At 34.0% G+C, this 17,863-nt stretch overlaps 1 protein-coding gene across 1 annotated transcript; it reads right to left on the reverse strand.

Moving 5' to 3' along the window:
- Positions 1–70: 70 nt before the first annotated feature.
- Positions 71–17,676, reverse strand: LOC116344769 (gamma-aminobutyric acid receptor subunit alpha-1). The gene is made up of 15 exons (XM_031773505.1): positions 17,103–17,676; positions 3,139–3,294; positions 2,771–3,067; positions 2,620–2,657; positions 2,449–2,516; positions 2,268–2,360; positions 2,149–2,203; positions 1,997–2,069; positions 1,888–1,936; positions 1,590–1,823; positions 1,405–1,526; positions 1,028–1,337; positions 786–948; positions 592–728; positions 71–476 (listed from the first exon to the last, which is right to left on the reverse strand). The coding sequence occupies exons 1-15, from the start codon at positions 17,132–17,134 to the stop codon at positions 450–452; spliced, it is 1,854 nt and encodes a 617-aa protein (XP_031629365.1). The 5' UTR covers positions 17,135–17,676; the 3' UTR covers positions 71–449.
- Positions 17,677–17,863: the final 187 nt, after the last annotated feature.

Here is a 17,863-nt window from a genome sequence, read left to right on the forward strand (position 1 = left end):
AAACATGATGAACATTTAATAATCATGACACAAAGACGACACATGAAAAAAAAATATCAGTGTGGGTTAACTGAATTTAACTAAAGTTGTTTATTTTTTCAGTCAATAGTCGGCCAATTTGTCAGTTAGTCATTTTTTTACACACGGTTAGATATCCTTTCTAATTTGTTCTGTGATAAGTGGGGTAAAGCTGAAAATTTTCATTTTTTCATTTTAATTTTTTATTTGAACGTGCATATAATTCGAATACATTTAAGCCATTTTGCAATTACATATGAGCTTTATAACAATAAATATAATCTGGCATCGTGTTTCAAGAGATAAGAGTTCAGTGTATGATTTAAAACCATTATTTCATACTATATATTTTCTCTATAACTAAATAAGATCGATTGTTTATCATATTTTTTTAAATTCATTTGAAACCCACATGGATTAAAATCATAAATTTATTGAACTCGTCCCTGTTCTTTTACCTGAAGGGAGAATCACAAAAGAAAATAATCGAATTAATTTAAAATTTTAAACTAATCGAAAAATAATTATAGAACAATCAATAATAATTAATAAGCAATTTTTAAGTTCTTTTACCATTGGAAAATCGTCTTGGTAGGTGACATAAATCAGCCAATACAGTAGAATTAGTATGCTGAATGATAATGGAAAACCAATACGGGCACTGCGATCGATCAACGACACAGAATTGATGTACCTCTTTTTGTTGCCACCTAATTCAAAAAGAAATTATTGCCTGAAATTTAAGAAAATTTCACGAAAAACCTGACTTTTTTCGGTGGCTTCACGTTGTCTTTGTCTTCGGAATTTATCATCACCCAAGAAACAAAGCCATATTTGTTTCCACTTCTTTGCTCGTGGTGGTTCGGTTTGTGTGGTACGTTCCATAGTCGAATGTGATGATGACGGTGGAAACATTACGGATGGACCATCCTGTTTACATATTTAATTTTGGATTTGTGGCAATTTTGTCTTTGCACAGTATTTCAACAGAAGAACTAGAAAGACCTACATTATAAATTGGACAAATGATTGAGTTGCGTTTACGTGTCGATGTGGATTGGGCGCTCAACAATTGATTTTGACTTGGTGATACATCTCTGGAAACATGAACGGTGCCAGCATTTTCAACGGTTTCCGTTTGCACTTCTTCCCATTCATCGTCGGTCAGCGCCGGTATCTCACCACTTCCAACTTTTGTAAAATAATGAACACCAGCAAATTCCAATAGTGTTGCAATGCAGTAGAAGAAACTCATCAGCAAAAACCAATCAAGTGCCGTCGCGTATCGCACTTTTGGCAAATCAGTTCGTGAATCTAAGCTGCAAAATTGAATCCAAATGTAAATTGAATCATTTTAATTTGGCGAAATATTCGACAAAGTGGTACCTTATTGTTGAAAGTGTAAGCACCGTTGTAATGCCCAAGCCGACTCGATCGCTTGTCGCTTCGCGATGTATCCAGAAGGACACCCAACTCAAAACAACGATGAGTATGCATGGAACGTAAACCTGTAGAAATGCCCATGTTTCACTGTCTAACTGAACTTGTGAATTAAACATTGCTTAAATTACTTGAATTAAAAAGTATCCGGTGTGACGTTGTAAGTTGAAAGAGACTTGAACCACAGAAAATTCCCCTTCTCGACGTTTATACGTATAATTGCTCTGCGTCATGCTCATCAAATCGAATTGACTAAGGGTCATACCTTGCACAAAATTAACAGCTTTATTACTTTGCCACTCATAAACTAAAGATGATTTCGTGTATGCATATGAACCTAAAATCAGTGGACACGATTGTCGATCCTAATAAATAAATGTCATGATTTTAAAAGCGAATACATGAACATCTCTTTAACATGTAAATTACCATTGGAAAATTTCGCAACTCCATTGGACAAGATGCTTTAATCGTTAATCTAAAATAAGTTTGATTTTTTTATCTAATTCAAAGAGTCCGGAAATGTGTTATTTCAAACCTCATTGAATACAAAATATCTCCTTCTTGTGTTAGACGAAGCAATTTATTTGGTACGGTAATTGTATGCACATCTAAAAAGAAATTGTCGAAGGTATTTGTAATTTTTAATCCGATTATGAGTGAATCAATGGTAAGTGGAATAATATTTACAAGAATGTTTTCCATTAAAGAATGTTGAATCTGGCTTCCAAATCTTGTCGAGCATCTACATTTTTGTAACGAAACTTATGTAGGTTAACACCTTGAGATACATTTTGAAGAATCCTTACCTTGATATTTAGTGATAGGGTTTTCATTGGACCTTCGAATTTTAAGCGGCTATCTCTCCAGTATTGACGAAAATAACAATCCATCGAATATTCCTGAATGAAAACAAACAGACGATTACAGAATATTCATGTGCGTACATTAATTTTACGTCTTTTAAAAAACAGGCATCAAATTGCTTACCATATCTAGTTCGGAAATCGGTCCCATGCTTCGGATCAAAATATTTGTCTTAACTATGGTTGGAACGCCTGATTTGCAAAAATAATTGAAAATAAAAACTCAAAATTCAATATATTTTTGTGATTGCACAAACGGAAATGATTTTTATGCATGAAAAAAGAAATTTCAAACCTTGACCATGAGTCGGTAAATAATTGCTTTTATACGATCTAAAAAGACAAGAAAATCATTTAAAGAAAATTACATTCATGAAATAGTGCTCATTTCTAAAGGTATGTTTAATTTCAAAAGACAATTTTCTGCACACAAAAAAACAACTAACTTCAATAAACTTTCCAGCACCATAGTGATATTTGTCGATAGTTTTTCGCCCGATGCTCTTTTTCGGATTGCTGATCGATTCCGTGTCGGTTCTTGAATTAAATTGCTGACATTGTTCATGTGTTGATGATAGTATGCATGATACAGTGGTATATTGCTCAACGGAAACAGCTTCACTGGTAGTTGTGCATTTCCCTTGTCAATTTGATTCGAATTGTCAAAATATTGTTGCGCTGTGTCGATTTGTTCGTCATCGTGTTTCATTACTTTTGACCGGTTCGCAATCGGATTATGATGTCTAAATTGGTTAAAAACCGAGTTTTTTATTATGTGCTTGTGTTCATGTAACGCCTTTCATGAACCAATTACCTTGTGTTGTGTTGCAACATGCGCTGTTGCGTCAAATAAATCTCTGTGGAAAGCGTTGAATTTTTTATTGTTGTCGTTGATGTTGTTTTTGGCTTGCGGAAATTACCAGCTGATGCTACCGCAAAAATGAACACGATCCATAGTGCGCTGAACACTCTGACAAATCGAGAAAATGAAAAGAAACTTAGAACAACAACAACAACAAAAAACACATGCACACACTATGCATTCTCTTATAAGAGAAAATAATTTCTTTTGTTAGCGCAATTATGCAGAGGGTGGAATAAAAGTTGACTTTGAAACGATGTGTAGTTTTCTTTACATCAGCAACTCTTAACCTTGGTTTTGGTTTTATTGAGCATAGTGCTTCGGTTTTTTTTTCGTTTCACGCTTACACACAAAAGCCTTTTTATTTATCTCTCTATTACCGTATTGGGGTTAACATGCTAAACGGGTGGATATAACACACGATGATGATGATGATGATATTCTTAACTGCATCGTTTTTCGAAACAGATTGGAAAATAATGGGAGAGCGAAAGAAAGCAATGCTCATTGAAAATGCGCTGAAGTGGGAGTTTTCAATTTGTTAACATGATTCGTTACATCGACTTTCTTTACATTCTACCTACAATGTGAACAGGCGTCGAAAGGTATTTATTTATTTTTGTGTTTGACTGGATGCTTTTTTTGCAGCACATATGAGAGACATTGAGAGAAAAATGGAGATTGTGAAAATAAAATTCAATAAATATCATCACGATTGCATTGAAATCGTCTGGTTATAAATTTCGGGCATTTATCTTGCAACCGCAGCATTCAATGGAAATATGACAGTGAGCGCTTCAATTTACCAAATAAATGGATTTCATATCTACACAACGACACCGAAAAAAAAGAGAAAGAATAAGAGCAAGACAAGGAGAAAAAGGGGAGCCGAAGAGTGGTGGAGAATAAAGTCTAGAAATAAAAAGTGTTTGTAATGATATAATTCGTTGAAATATTTAGTGCAATAAATCAACGTTCACCTCTTATCGTATCCAATGAACCCTTTTACTTCAACAAAATATGCCTAAATCTGACTTTTTTTCCATATTTTCACTCACTTTTGCCAATATTATTCGCTTGTTCGCGTAATGTTCTTTTCTCAGCTCTCAAGAGTGAAATTAAATTTAAAAAAAGAGCTGAACATGAATGATATGTATTGTATTTTGTTTGTGGGTGAGAGACCAGTCATGCCTTCCTTAAAATGGCATTTTGCAAGCAGACAATTATGAAAAGCGATGTAAAAAATTCTTTTGGAAACAGTAAAAAAGCGGATAAGTGCAATTGGCAGAGATCAAGTCGAACACGAATACGAGATGTGTATTCAAATGGAAAATCGTCTCTACCAACGACGATGGTGCACACGTCAAGACGAACACTAACACATACACAAGCGCAACAGTAAACGTGCTACAAACTGATAACCTACTCATAATATAAAATATTTGTGTGTTTTTTTCAATTTTTTTTATTTATTATAAATTCTATTAATTATTTTCGTTATTATTATTGCAAAACTTATTCAATTTATACAATTTTGCAATTTTATTTGCAAGAAAAAAATATATGAGAACCTGGTGTGACAGAGATGGCGCTTCTTAAATCGAGTAGCGTTCAAATACATTGTCAATATACAACGCAAGTGATACTCGCTGATAACTCATATTTTGCGCTAGTGCAAAAACGATTCATAAACTTACTATCGTACACCCCGAGGTTCGCATAAAAGAACTAGCGCTTCTTATGTTGTATATGTAATTGTATGAGCTTTTAAAGCATATTGCGTATGATGCAAAGCAAGAAGGTGGCAGTGAGAAAGGGAGCGAGATCGCATCTCGGATGTTGTTGGAAAATCCTTTGTAATACGGAGAGACAAAAAAAATCACAAGTCGTTTGACTTAAGAATGGCATTTCAACAATGTTCACACGCTCTTTCATTGATGATCTAAATTCCGACTCCATTTTCATTTACATTTATGCAAGCACTGTGCTGTTATCGATTCAATGTTCGTCCCACTTTGCCGAAACATTCGGTTATTTATGACCACATGCAACTTGTTTAAACTAAATTAACATGAAAGCGAAAAAATCGATTTTCAATCAATTCCACACAGACACAATCTAATCGCTTTCGATCTCTACTGTGCGGTATTGAATCGTATGATTGCAAACAAATCGATTACTAATGATAATTGCTGACAACGCACTACGTTTCCAAAGTCCCATTTAAAAATCGACACACAGCTAAAGATACAGTGAATACACATTTGTCAACCAAAGTCACAATGATCTTGATAAAATGGTGTTGATTGAAAGTCGAAACCACCTTCACCACTCGTAAAAACTTAAACATAAAATTTTCCAGCAGGAAGTTATTCGCGTATATCTCTTATCATTTGGTTGAAGTTTATGATAGAGACATTTACATCTAGTGATATCAACTCATACCTCCGTATTCCGGCTATAGGCTTGACAGTCGTACATTCAAATATCATGATTTACATTCATCACATTTTCAAGGAGTTTTCGACTTGTTCGACAAATTGTTTGCCGTTTTCGTGCTGATGAACGAATTAAATCCGCTTTAAACTCCCTCCACATCAAGATTCTGGCTTTATTTATAATTTATATGCAAGAAGATGCAATTTGGTATCATACATTGAAGAAACTTTTAATAAATTCGAGCGCAAAAAAACGAAGAAGAATGAAGTAATGAATGTATGTCGTTTTTTTTGTAGTGGCCAAAAGATTTGCTGCAGCAAATGTTTCAAACCCGATTTGATATGATAGAGGTATAAGAGGTTAACCGATGTGTAGTATCAATGCCATACAATATTACATTAATTTAGTTTTATCTCTGCGTTTTATCCTTGGCCATCTTCATTCACATCACTTTCTTCATGTATGTGTGTGTTTTTGCAACGAAATCATATTATTTTGCGGACAATTCAACTCATTACTGTCATCTAACGCAGCACATATGCGAACATAGATTTGAGTGGATCAACCGAAATGAGAGAACGGAGATTGATAATTCGACTGTGATTTGTACATTTCAATGACATCATTTGTATTTATTTTTGTTGCTACTGCCGGTGGTTTCTTTCGAACGTCCATTTCACCGCTTACCAATAGAAATGAATTCGAAACATAAATATTCTCAGATGGATTGCAGACTGAAATGTGGCAAAAATTGAAGGGCTCTCATCATATTATGATAACCGATGTGCATTGCGGCTATTCACATCAAAAAAATATATTATCCGTTTTGTTAAAGTTTTTTCCTGGTTTTTGTTTTACCCATTTCACTCCATGTCTCTCTCTGTTTCGCTTTCTTCATTTCCCTCCCTTTGCCTTCATGTACATTTTTTTAATCATTCAAACCGAACATATGGATTGCACACACCACCAAAGCATAAAAGCAGACATTCAGTTAAATCAATTGCTGCGTATAAAATTCCACTAAATGTCTTCGTTCTTCTGGCTGTGATGTGGTGGTGTTGTGTATGTTCATAACGGAAATATGCTCATTCATCAGAATGTGCGCTTCATTTTTTCTTCCGCCATCCCATATTCCTTCATTGCGGACATTCATATAAATCCATCTGGTTCTTTTGTGCTCCCATACTTTAAATCAAATCCATGAAACTTACTTTGTTCTCATTAAATTTGCCGGAGAAATATATTGCTGCATGAAAAATGACTTAAAATGAAATAAAGCCGAAAAATGTTGGAATGTGCTAAAAATGTGTTGGCATGAATCGAAATTGGTTGGAAAATTGTTTGAATTGAGAAGTATTTTTTGACGCAGTTCAATTAACACCAAAAATTGTATCCCATTCTTTTGATGGTGGTCATCATTTCTCTAAAATGCATTACAAAGTGCTATTCCGGAACGGATTGTTGATAAAAATCAAGTTCTTTTTTATTTTGTTGTCGCCAGAAAAAGCGAACAACAACGGGAACAAAAAAAACTTTGTCGACGCTGCAAATGGGTAGGAGTAACGGCCAAAAATCGGCGTATGTTCTTCTTTTTCTTTTTGTCGTCACTTCATCCGAGAAACAGTAAATTAGTAAAAGTTTCGACGAAAGGAAGAAATGATGATATCATTGAGCAGTTAGCTATTTAAATGGCGATAGCATATACGTTCGAAAGAAAGAGACTGCAGATCATTATTTATAATACACTCTGTCGACATTTATACCGTTTGTTTGGATATATGGCATTCTATTGCCTCTCACGTCTCAAAAAAAACGCAAAAGATGCAAACAATGCGACCGCAACGCGAGCGCTCACCCAAACAACACCAAAAGTTTTGGCTTAAAAGGATTTTGACATAAAAAATGTTGTATCACGTCTTCTCCAGCACGAATACCATATCAAACCGAATTTGTTTCTATAATTTGACAATATGGAATATCTAACATAGATAACAAATAAACATTGATAACATTCACTTAGTCATGGCGACCACCACCACCACCACCACTGCCATCACAACCATTAATATTAAATGATCAATTTATGGGGTATTTGTGTGTCCATTGAAAAAGGAATTTGATGTTCGGAATCGGTTCAATTGGTGCAGACACCAAAGTATTGAAGCCAATCTCTATTTTTAGCCCAAAACATGGCCACAAAACTTTTGACGGCTTTGCATGGCGCACAACCACAAAAATGTAACCACAAGTGCGAGAAAAGCATTGGTGTTTGCCTTTTTCGAACTCTGGTCTGCTTTGAAGCATTTTTGTTCCATCATTTTGCATTTATACGCATTCTTTGTATCAATATTTGCGAAGCGACTATAGCGTGAGTGCGAAAGGGTTTACTCGGTACACAAAAAACGAAACCAGCACATTGTGTATTGTACAACTTTTTTTTTGCTGGGGGAATCTTTTTTTCGTCAACAACTAATTAAAAAATGCTTTGTGTTCCAGGACATATTGCAACAAGCTTCACGAAGCAGATGTTTTGCTTTTATATCGATAACTCTTGTCATATGTTTATCAATAAAATTGTTGGCAATATATGCAAAAATCAACCGCAAATTACAATCTTGTACCATGTTCACTTGTCATAACTGTAAAGTTGATGTCATTACTATGTACGCATAATGCCATAAAAATTTTGTCATGGGAACATTCGCCTTTTTTATTTAATATTTGGAGTTTCACTTCGAAGAAAAAAAAATTATCACACATGACGCATTTCATGTAAGTCGCCTGTGTGCCATTGTCATGTCTATACATTGTCTGTGAATAACAGTCACAATGATGAAATTGAAACAGGGCTTCTGCATCTCATCGCTACCAAAAATACCATTGAATGTAATTTCATGAATTCCATCACATAACACTTGGCCAAAAGATTGGAATTCACTTGGAATCAACTTAGCCGTTCGTTGCTTCGTTTAACCAATGCAAATCGTTTGTATTCAACCTTAAATTAAAATTCAAAGATACGAAACATTTTCAACATTTTCAAATTGTTAATAACTCAGATAATAATAATTGACGTATGCACACATCGTTTATGAGCCGCCAGAAAGCAGTCATTCGACTGAAATTATGTGAAATAAATTAGATTTGAAATTAGAAAATGTTCATACGATATTAACATGGTCGGCCAAATAGACAGTTTGAATGCATGTGCGTGTGTGTGTGTGTAGGCGGTAGGTACCTTATCATGATCCACACTGCAAATGGTGTGGAGCGGAAACCCGTTTACATTTCATATACAATAATGGAACTGCACATTTTCAGGCGGTTCACATGAGAATTTATGCGATTACACGATGATAAAAGCCGCAAACATAAAATGAGTTTTTCATAATTCTCAAAAAGACGCAAATACACATTTTTGGTCATAAAACGTTGTCGAACATAATAATGCCAATTGAATATAATATAATGCCAACACACAAATGTACGACGGGGATATGAAATTTTCTATTTATACAGCAGCATAAAGGTAGGCAATTGTACGCGGATTTTCCGTGATGCTACATTCATACTTTTTCTCTCTTCTGATAAAGTGTTTCATTTCTCGCGATTCAAGCACAAACTACTTTGCATAAGTAAATAAGAGAGGCGAAATTCGATTCTTCTTTCTTCTATTCCACACAGATCCTCTCCACTCTCTCTCTCTCTCTCACTTGGTCGCTTGCTCATTTATTTTATTTGCATCATTTCAATATGAAACATACAACAATATCATAACAATATACGGCTTTTGGTTGAAGTATACACAATTCAAGCGAATCAAATAATATTTTTTCTTCTCGGTGTGTGTTGCGTGTGTTCTTATTTCATTGTCGAATTAATTCAACTCAAACAAGCTGATGTAATTTTATGAGGCGTATATTTCGCGATTTTCTGGCATTACATCCGCAAACTTTTGCCACAGCATAACAAAAGAAAAAAGCGCTTGATGAAAAACTATACTGGCACAGATTACCTTCTTATTTATTTTATGTGCAATTGATAAGTAGATTGTATTTTAAGTTGTGCGAGCGGTTAAACTTCTAACAATCGTGTTTATACTTCGTGGCGTACACCAAGCTCGAGATTGTTCTTTTACTGGCCTGCTGACGCCGTTGCCAGTTGCAAAAAAAACTTTGTTTTTGGTTTTACGGAAACATCACCAAAAATGTTCGTGGTTAATTTTATTTCAATGAAAAGTCTCTTAAAAATCATAAATCGAAAAACATGCTCCCTTTTTTCTTTTTTCTGCACCATTTCGAGAATTGTGCGAATGGAAAAAATGGAGTAGTCTTGTTTAACGTTTTTTCTGCGTTTAGCCTAAATCGGGTTGTTTTATGTGTGAATTCTTGTTAAAAAGTTGTTTTTTATTGTAATTTATCTGAGAAAAAAAGTTGGCATGCCATTGATTTTAATATAGCCATTTCAGATTTTCCTGACGATGCGTCCCGACCATTTTTTTTTGTATCTCAAATGCGAAATTAACTTTCAACAAAGCTGTGATCCCTTTTTGATTTGGTTGTTTTCATTTGTTTGACATAAGGTTTCTGACAGACAGGTAGTATCTGCATCATGGTTCTGACCGCACCAACAATATTACCCCATTCAAACTTTTTCGATGTGAAAAAAAAAACCATGAAACGGGGGAAAAACAACAACTATAAATTTAATAAATTCATTTAAAATCGTTTTTTTGTTGTGCTGCTAGTGAGAAATTCGAACGGAGATTTGCCTGATTTGAAATTCATGAATGTCACTTTGGATTGAACATCGGTTTGAGATCGAGATACGTGTGTAAGGCGCGTATATTGGCTGTTGTAGTTCAGTAGCTGTTGTTCAATTTTCAGCACCTGCTCTTGATGCTCGTTGAGAACGGAAATCGTTTTACTTTTTCTCTCGTTTCACTTTTACTTGTAGTACAAGCTCGATGTCGTCATGTCGTCGACATTCTCACACTAAACTGTAGTTTTATGTTTCATATCAACAAAATACACCCCAAAGCATTTTCCATTAACTATCTATTGCATTTCAAATTTTTCTTGTATTCTTCTCCGTTTCTCTTTTTCACGAACAATGTGCTTCTTTCTATCTCTTTCAATTTTTTACTGCTTCAACGTTTGTGTTGTCATTTTTTTTTTGTATTCTTTGGTGACATTGGTAACATATTCATAGCCTCCATCAATTGGAAAAATTTCTATCGACACACATCCTTCGATTTCCATATTAGTTCAATGTTGAATCATCGAAAAAAGCATAGGACAAGTATAGTTGTCAGACATTGAATGGCGCTGTATCTATCCTATAAACATCGAACTAACAAAAATGTGTGGTGGTTCATGCCTTATTTAATATACAATAGTGGAAATTTAACCAATGCAAAAACCATTTCTTCTAGTTCCTCTTACATTGGTGTAGGGGGATTCTTCAAAAGTTCAGAGAATGACTTTTGCATATAAATACATGTAAAAGACACTTTTAGGCTCGTCCTATGGAAAAAAGCGTCCCAACACTTTGCATTTTACCAGCCAATTTTGATTTGCACACCAACACCAATAGTTTGCAATAAAAAAAATTGTGTGCTAAGTTCGTTGCGTTCAAGTTTTCCATGTAAACACGATGAATAGTAACACTCTGTACAGCGTGTGCAAGTTTTCGGGTGTGCATTTGAATGCCTTTCGGTTCTTTTGAGTTGCAACATATGTGCGAATTGCAATCAATTCCCCCGCGGCAAGATATTCGTCAAATTTGTGCAGAAGAAAAAGAGTTGAAAACATTGATTATAGAAATTCAAGATAAAGAGAGGCACCAAATGACACAGAAATAACGCTGTGACTGCATATTGACACATTCATACACACACCCATCCACCCAATCTGCATGCAATTCAATCATAAAAACCGCTAGAAAGTAGAAATTGTAACGAGCACACGTCAACACATTCAACTGCAGCATTAACATGGTGAATCTTTTGAATTATCTGTAGAAAAGAGCTCAAATCAGGTGTAAATGATTTATTTATTTATTTTATCGTGTCGCCAAAGGGCACATGATCAAAAATGGTGAAATTGAAATTTAAAGCGCTCAAATGCCTTTTAGAGATTGCATTTACCCGATTGATTCCCGTAGCCAAATCATATTCATTGAATTTAATTCCAAACAAGCAACCGATTCAGGTCATATCAATGCTGAGAAATCACAAGGAAATATATTCCTTTAGTCTCATCAGATTAGAAAAGCGACGATAAAAATCGCGATGGATGGTTTCGTAAATTCTCTATATGAATGGTTGAGAATAATAATGAAACTTAATTTTTGTTCAAATTGAAGTGTCCCTTCGGAATATTTCCAATAAAAGTGTCCCAAGTTTGTATATAGTTTGCCATATAAACTTGGGACACTTTTATTGGAAATATTTCGAAGAGACACTTCAGTTTGAACAAAAATTAAGTTTCATTATTATTCTCAAGCGTTCATATGTGTCTTTGTGTATCGACACAAATATTCATTTAGTTACGTTTGTTGTACACATATTTTGCATGAATCAACATAAATTTGCCAAATTGAATGTACAAACATACGCGCATATTGTTTAAATAGCGTTTACAAACGACCAAGTTTAAAGCAACACACAGTTTTACCTCCGTTTTGTCTATATTTCTTCCATGTTATTTTACTGTGTTGCGTGTTTGTTGTCATTTCAGTGTGAATATATGCTATGTTTAGCCGATGAGTTTTGCATGGCATTTATCGGGACATTGAGCAAACAAATATGGCAAAGGATCTGTTTCTAATTTGCATTTCAAGCTCACGGCAAATGTTGAATTCATATTTGTTGACATTAAGTCAATGTTCAATGGTTTTAAAGCTATATCATTGCATGTAATCCGCTCAAAATTTTACTTATTAGTTGCTTTGGTTTACCAAAGCAGGACGAATATGAAATGCTTATTCATATTGAAAATAGAATCATATCTTACGAGATTTTTATGCATCAAAAATATGCTCATTTTTCGTATGTCATTGTGGTTGACATGTGTCATACCATTCCATTGACCGTTGGTTACACACATCAAAAATCCACTGGATTTCGCCATAATAATTTCACATTTCGGAAACTTTTTTTATATTCAAATTTATTTTCCAACGAACCCACAATACTAATCTGGAATACATTTTCAGAGGTCTGTTTTGTTATTTGAATTTAATCTGTGTAGCAGATTGATGCCGCTGTTGCTGCTGTTTCTACCATCACAATATATAATTGAGTAAGCTTATGAATATTCGATTATAAATGAAATTTGGGACACAAAAAACCATAACAAATACATATATATATAATTCAGAGGTTCACTTTTGGTTAGTTTATCCAGATTACTGCATTTTCTCGGTCTGTTTTGATTTCGCTTTAATGGAGTCACTGATGCTAGGTTACAATTGACTCGAGACATTTTTTCTACATGAATTTGAATATTTTTGGGCAAAGGAATGTCATAAAATTGGCATACGTACATATTTTAAAAGGATACATTGACAGAACCAAGCCTCGATACGATATTAAGAGGAAGCATGATTAGTGGAATCAGATCTTAGCTTATGAAACGTTAGTAAAAGTGACGGTGGATTTTTGTTAAACTAGTCAATCAGTCAAGAAATTACAACTTGAGCGGTTTTTATGACTTTGGCTTTTAAAAAAAGGATCGAAAATTCAGAGCATGATTCGTACAATACAAAAGGAAACAATTATATCTCAGTAGATTATTTTTAAAAATGAACATCCCTTCGCATTGAAAAATAATCTTTTCTACTCAATCTTCAAAGCAATCCAATTACACATTACTTTAACGATAATGGTTCAATTTTAAATCGGACATCAACAAATCGGACACTTAATACACTATCAAATTGATATCAATGGTGTTAACAGATATAAAATAAGAATTTTCTCCTAAAAAAGAAACAATTTCAAAATCTTTGGATCTTATGCTTGCTGGATGAAATTATACGAGGTGCTGAAATTGTGCGTAACATGATATGATTGTGACTGATACGTTGACCCAGAAAACGCACGAACGCTCACAGCTACCTGGATTTTCAAAAGGTGACTGACATCAGCGCTGAGTGAAACTCTGCGTAAAACAGAAAATCTAGCACCAAATGCCACGATGGATCACCTCTTTTTGCAAGAAATTTAAGACCAAAGAAGACGTGGAATGTTTTATATGGCTACATTCGTGGAAATCCTTCAATATTGGGTGAGTGCATTCTTTGCAAATCACTTTCCTCATAACAATTGATACATATCAATGGCAATATATTTTTTTTTTTAAACAAAACATGAACTTAATACCAAAACCTTAAAGCTAGATTTTCGCAAATACCAATGGTAATGTACGAAGAAAAAAAAAAAAACAATTTAAATCCTCTTTAAGAAAATAATCGATGTTTTTTCTCGATTTTATCATGTTTTTGTAATGATTTATCTCATAATTCAGCAGCATCGTTCAAAATGGTCTCGAGCGAACTCCATTTCCTCTTTTAAGAATTGACTTCGATTTGTGAAGAAGAAAAAAATTCAATTTTAAAAAATCGAACAATATAAAAAATATTTCGTCGATGATCTGGACACAAATACTTGCAGTACATTTTGAAATGACTTCGACCGATTCATGTATTGAGAATGGAAAAAGAGCATCTCCAAATCGAAAACGATTGTATTCATACGACAAGCACATCTGTATCAGTGGTGAAGAAGAATCCATACATGAATAACTGATGGCGCATTATAAATGTATCATCAATTTTGGTCGTTGCACAAATTTCGGGGTGTGCCTTATTTGTTGCTCGCATTGCGTTTCCGGTCACCACTTCTTCATTTTTACATGCATGTTAATTCAGTTGAATGGGCACATATCATATAAAAATGAAATATCAATATTACATTACTCGAATGAAAAAAGAAGAAAAAAATTGACATAATAAAATAAATCAAGTGGCATATCGATGAAAAGCACGTCTTACTAACAAACAGCAAGCCAAATCATTCTATATTCTTCAATTTTCGGCGCTTAATCTTGTTAAAATTTGGATGAAGTATTTTGTATTTGTTGAAAAATTGAGAATGTTGCATATGACCAGCGTTCAACCAAATACGAAAAAGAAAAACGCTACAGAATATGCGGAAAACATGCAGAAGAAAAATAGATCGAAGGAAGCGGAGAGAAAAAAATCCCAAGACCATAAATTCCAATGACGAAATATGCTAGAAATGCTTTACATACTTGCTTGTTTCACATTTTCAATATGAAGCTTTGACATGCACATTTCATATCTGATTCATTGTAACAGTCGGGAATGGTTGTTTGTTAAAAGTCGTGGAAGGGAGCGAGTGAGAGAGTAAGAGTGCATTATTATCTGCATAACTGAGTGGTTTGATGTGAAAAACAGCGTGTTGACGTACTTTTTATCTCATTGTTAATACACTAAATCGTGGCTCTTCACAATCCACATGAAAGCAGAGGGAACATGACGGAAATCGATGAACAAAACGTTTTTTCGATAAAATAACCTAAACTTGATCTAGCTATATGAAGTGAAAAAAACATGTGCAAATATGTTTTTTTTTGTTTTTATTGAAATTGACCAACGATTGGAAACGCTGCAGTTCAGTGTTTAATTGAGTAGGGCGGCGCCACCGTCTATACATACAAATGTCCATTTAAATCAGCGCCATCTACGCTAAAACATACTTTTGGTTGAAAATAAAACGCCATCATATTCCGACATTGAAATTGACCATGATTATTGGAATTATTTGATGATTTTTTAAATTCTTGCGTTTGGATGATCTTAGATTTAATTCGAGTGGATTGAATCAGAGAGCTCATTGCCCACGTTTGTTCTTATTTTCCAATTTACCTGATTTGTATGGATTCAGACAAAAATTGCCGTTCCTGTAATTGTACAACGACCAAACGAATGTGGTCGAACTACGAGCAATTAGTCGATTGCCCCAGTTTATACTATAATTTCCTTATCACAAGGACTGTGACAATAGCGACATTGATCAAAAGTTGTACGTTAAGAAATTGGAAATATTTATATTGCTTTATAGTTCTTCAAAAAAAGCATACAATGACATCGCCAATTACATCCATTAGCTGACTAGCTCTACAATAATTAACTACCAATAAAAAAAACTTAAACTGAAAAACACCGGATTATTTAATTATTTATGCATCAAACAAAAAATATTGTATTATTGTTTATATAAAAAGAATAATGACAATTTTCTTTAAATGAATGAAATTATGAACTTAATCAACATACAAGGGATAAGGTCCCATATGATAAAAAAATATAGAAAAATTAGCAGAAACTGATAAAAGAAAAGAAAACTTCGTGTTTTATTGCTTCAATTATAATTACATGGGCGAGCGGCCCTCCTAATATCTAATTTTTACTTTTCTTTCATAATGCAAATGAAATATCTCGCATGCACATTGCGAATCATGCGCAATTGTTTTTTTTCTCTTCCTATTGCCGTTTGATTGCTTCTTTTCTGTTTGAATTTTTCTTTTTCTTCACAATTCGAAGATTAATTGCAAGAAACTATTCTGACAACGTGCTAACAACTTTCGCTGGTTGCATGCACTCACGATGTAAAACAGAAATAACCCATTAAGTGCTAATATCCGGTGATTTGCTGCTCTCTCATCCACAAATTCATTTATATAAATCATTGATTCTGTGGCAGTAGGAAGAGCACAGTAAAAATAAAATTCGTTTATCATCGATGAAATTGCGTTTGGTTTATGTGGTTTTTATTGGTCCATCGCCATTAAAGTCCTCCAAAACTCATTAATCATTTGATAATTTATTAAATGTACGATGCCGAACCGATGATGAGCGGCAAAATAAGACCAACCATTCCCATGCAAGTCATTTATCTGCTGCTATTTTTTCTCTCGTCGTCGCGCGCTTTTATTGTTTTGTGGTCAAATTGGACATGGGTTTAATATCATTTTTTTTTTGTAAAAATCATAGAATAGCGAAAAAGTATAACGTCTACAAAGCAACTCATATCTTTGTTGATATATTTTCAAAAAAAAAATGAAGAAGAAAATTCTTCACTTGAGCTTTTAATAAATCGTACTTGTTTTTAAAGTAGAATCTATGATAAAAAGAATCCATTTTTTCCACTATTTTAATACTCTTTACACTTTAATAACTTACACTGATTTGAATACAACAAGAAAGTAAGCAATTAATATCAAACGTTTAAAATTCGTCTCGTTATTTCTTATTCAATTTTTAAGCATATGAAAATCTCTTCAAACATTGTTTTTGTTTTAAAGACCAATTACACAATAATACAAAGTTAATTTGTTGTATACTTGTAAGCAAAGTGTGAAAAATTTGAAAAAAACTGTCGTACTTACATTTTGTAGTTTGGTTTCTTCATTGTCGTCATGTGCGAGAAAAAAAACGTTCACTGATTGAATTAACAATAGAGTACTTGATTTTCCGAGTACAATTCAAATGATCATTTTCCTAATAAATAATTTCAATTAAACTAAACGAAGATTTAAAAGATTTCGCCGTGTGTGTCGTTGTAAAAGCTTGTGTTGTGTGCTGCCTTCGACGAATGTTTCTTCTATTTGTTTGATCAGAGTCGTTGCAAACGGTAAAAGTGGTATCGGTCTTGGTACACTGCTTACAAACGAACGGTTTTGTGACGACGAGTGAAGCGCAGAAAAATGTGGAAAAAAGCACGTTCTTAATGCTAAAACGTTGAAACGAATGAACAAGCGATTTGCTACAATATTCTGTAGTATAGTGGTGCTGCTGTATCGAGATTATTTGTTAGTTTGAAAGCAGAACAACGACGACGATGATGATGACATGAAGTAAGATAGGCGAGATGCAACAACAAAGTTCACACACATTTATTTTCTCGAACACACTTGTTCTACCCGTGTCTCTCTCTTTTTTTTATAAATATTATCCGTTCGGTTCGTCATTCGCAGAGCACCAACAAAGTTCTATTAATTCAAATACAAAGTGTACCCGTTCGGTTGGTTCATGCCATACTCTGTTATGATAGGCATGCGCGTTTAAGTTAAATTCCCAACATAACGGATTCTCGCAATTCACAATACGATAGATTCGTTACGAAAAAAAGAGAAATGCCATCCACATC

Source organism: Contarinia nasturtii, unplaced genomic scaffold, assembly GCF_009176525.2.
Source record: "Contarinia nasturtii isolate CC-2019 unplaced genomic scaffold, AAFC_CNas_1.1 Cnas_scaffold_1182, whole genome shotgun sequence".
Taxonomy (NCBI): domain Eukaryota; kingdom Metazoa; phylum Arthropoda; class Insecta; order Diptera; family Cecidomyiidae; genus Contarinia; species Contarinia nasturtii.

Coding starts and splice junctions, on each gene's coding strand:
- LOC116344769 (XM_031773505.1), bottom strand. CDS start 17,134: ATGACGACAATGAAGAAACCAAACTACAAAAT. Junction 1,824..1,887: donor AGTTGCGAAATTTTCCAATG/GTAATTTACATG, acceptor TTTATTTATTAG/GATCGACAATCGTGTCCACT. Junction 1,338..1,404: donor CTTACACTTTCAACAATAAG/GTACCACTTTGT, acceptor TCAATTTTGCAG/CTTAGATTCACGAACTGATT.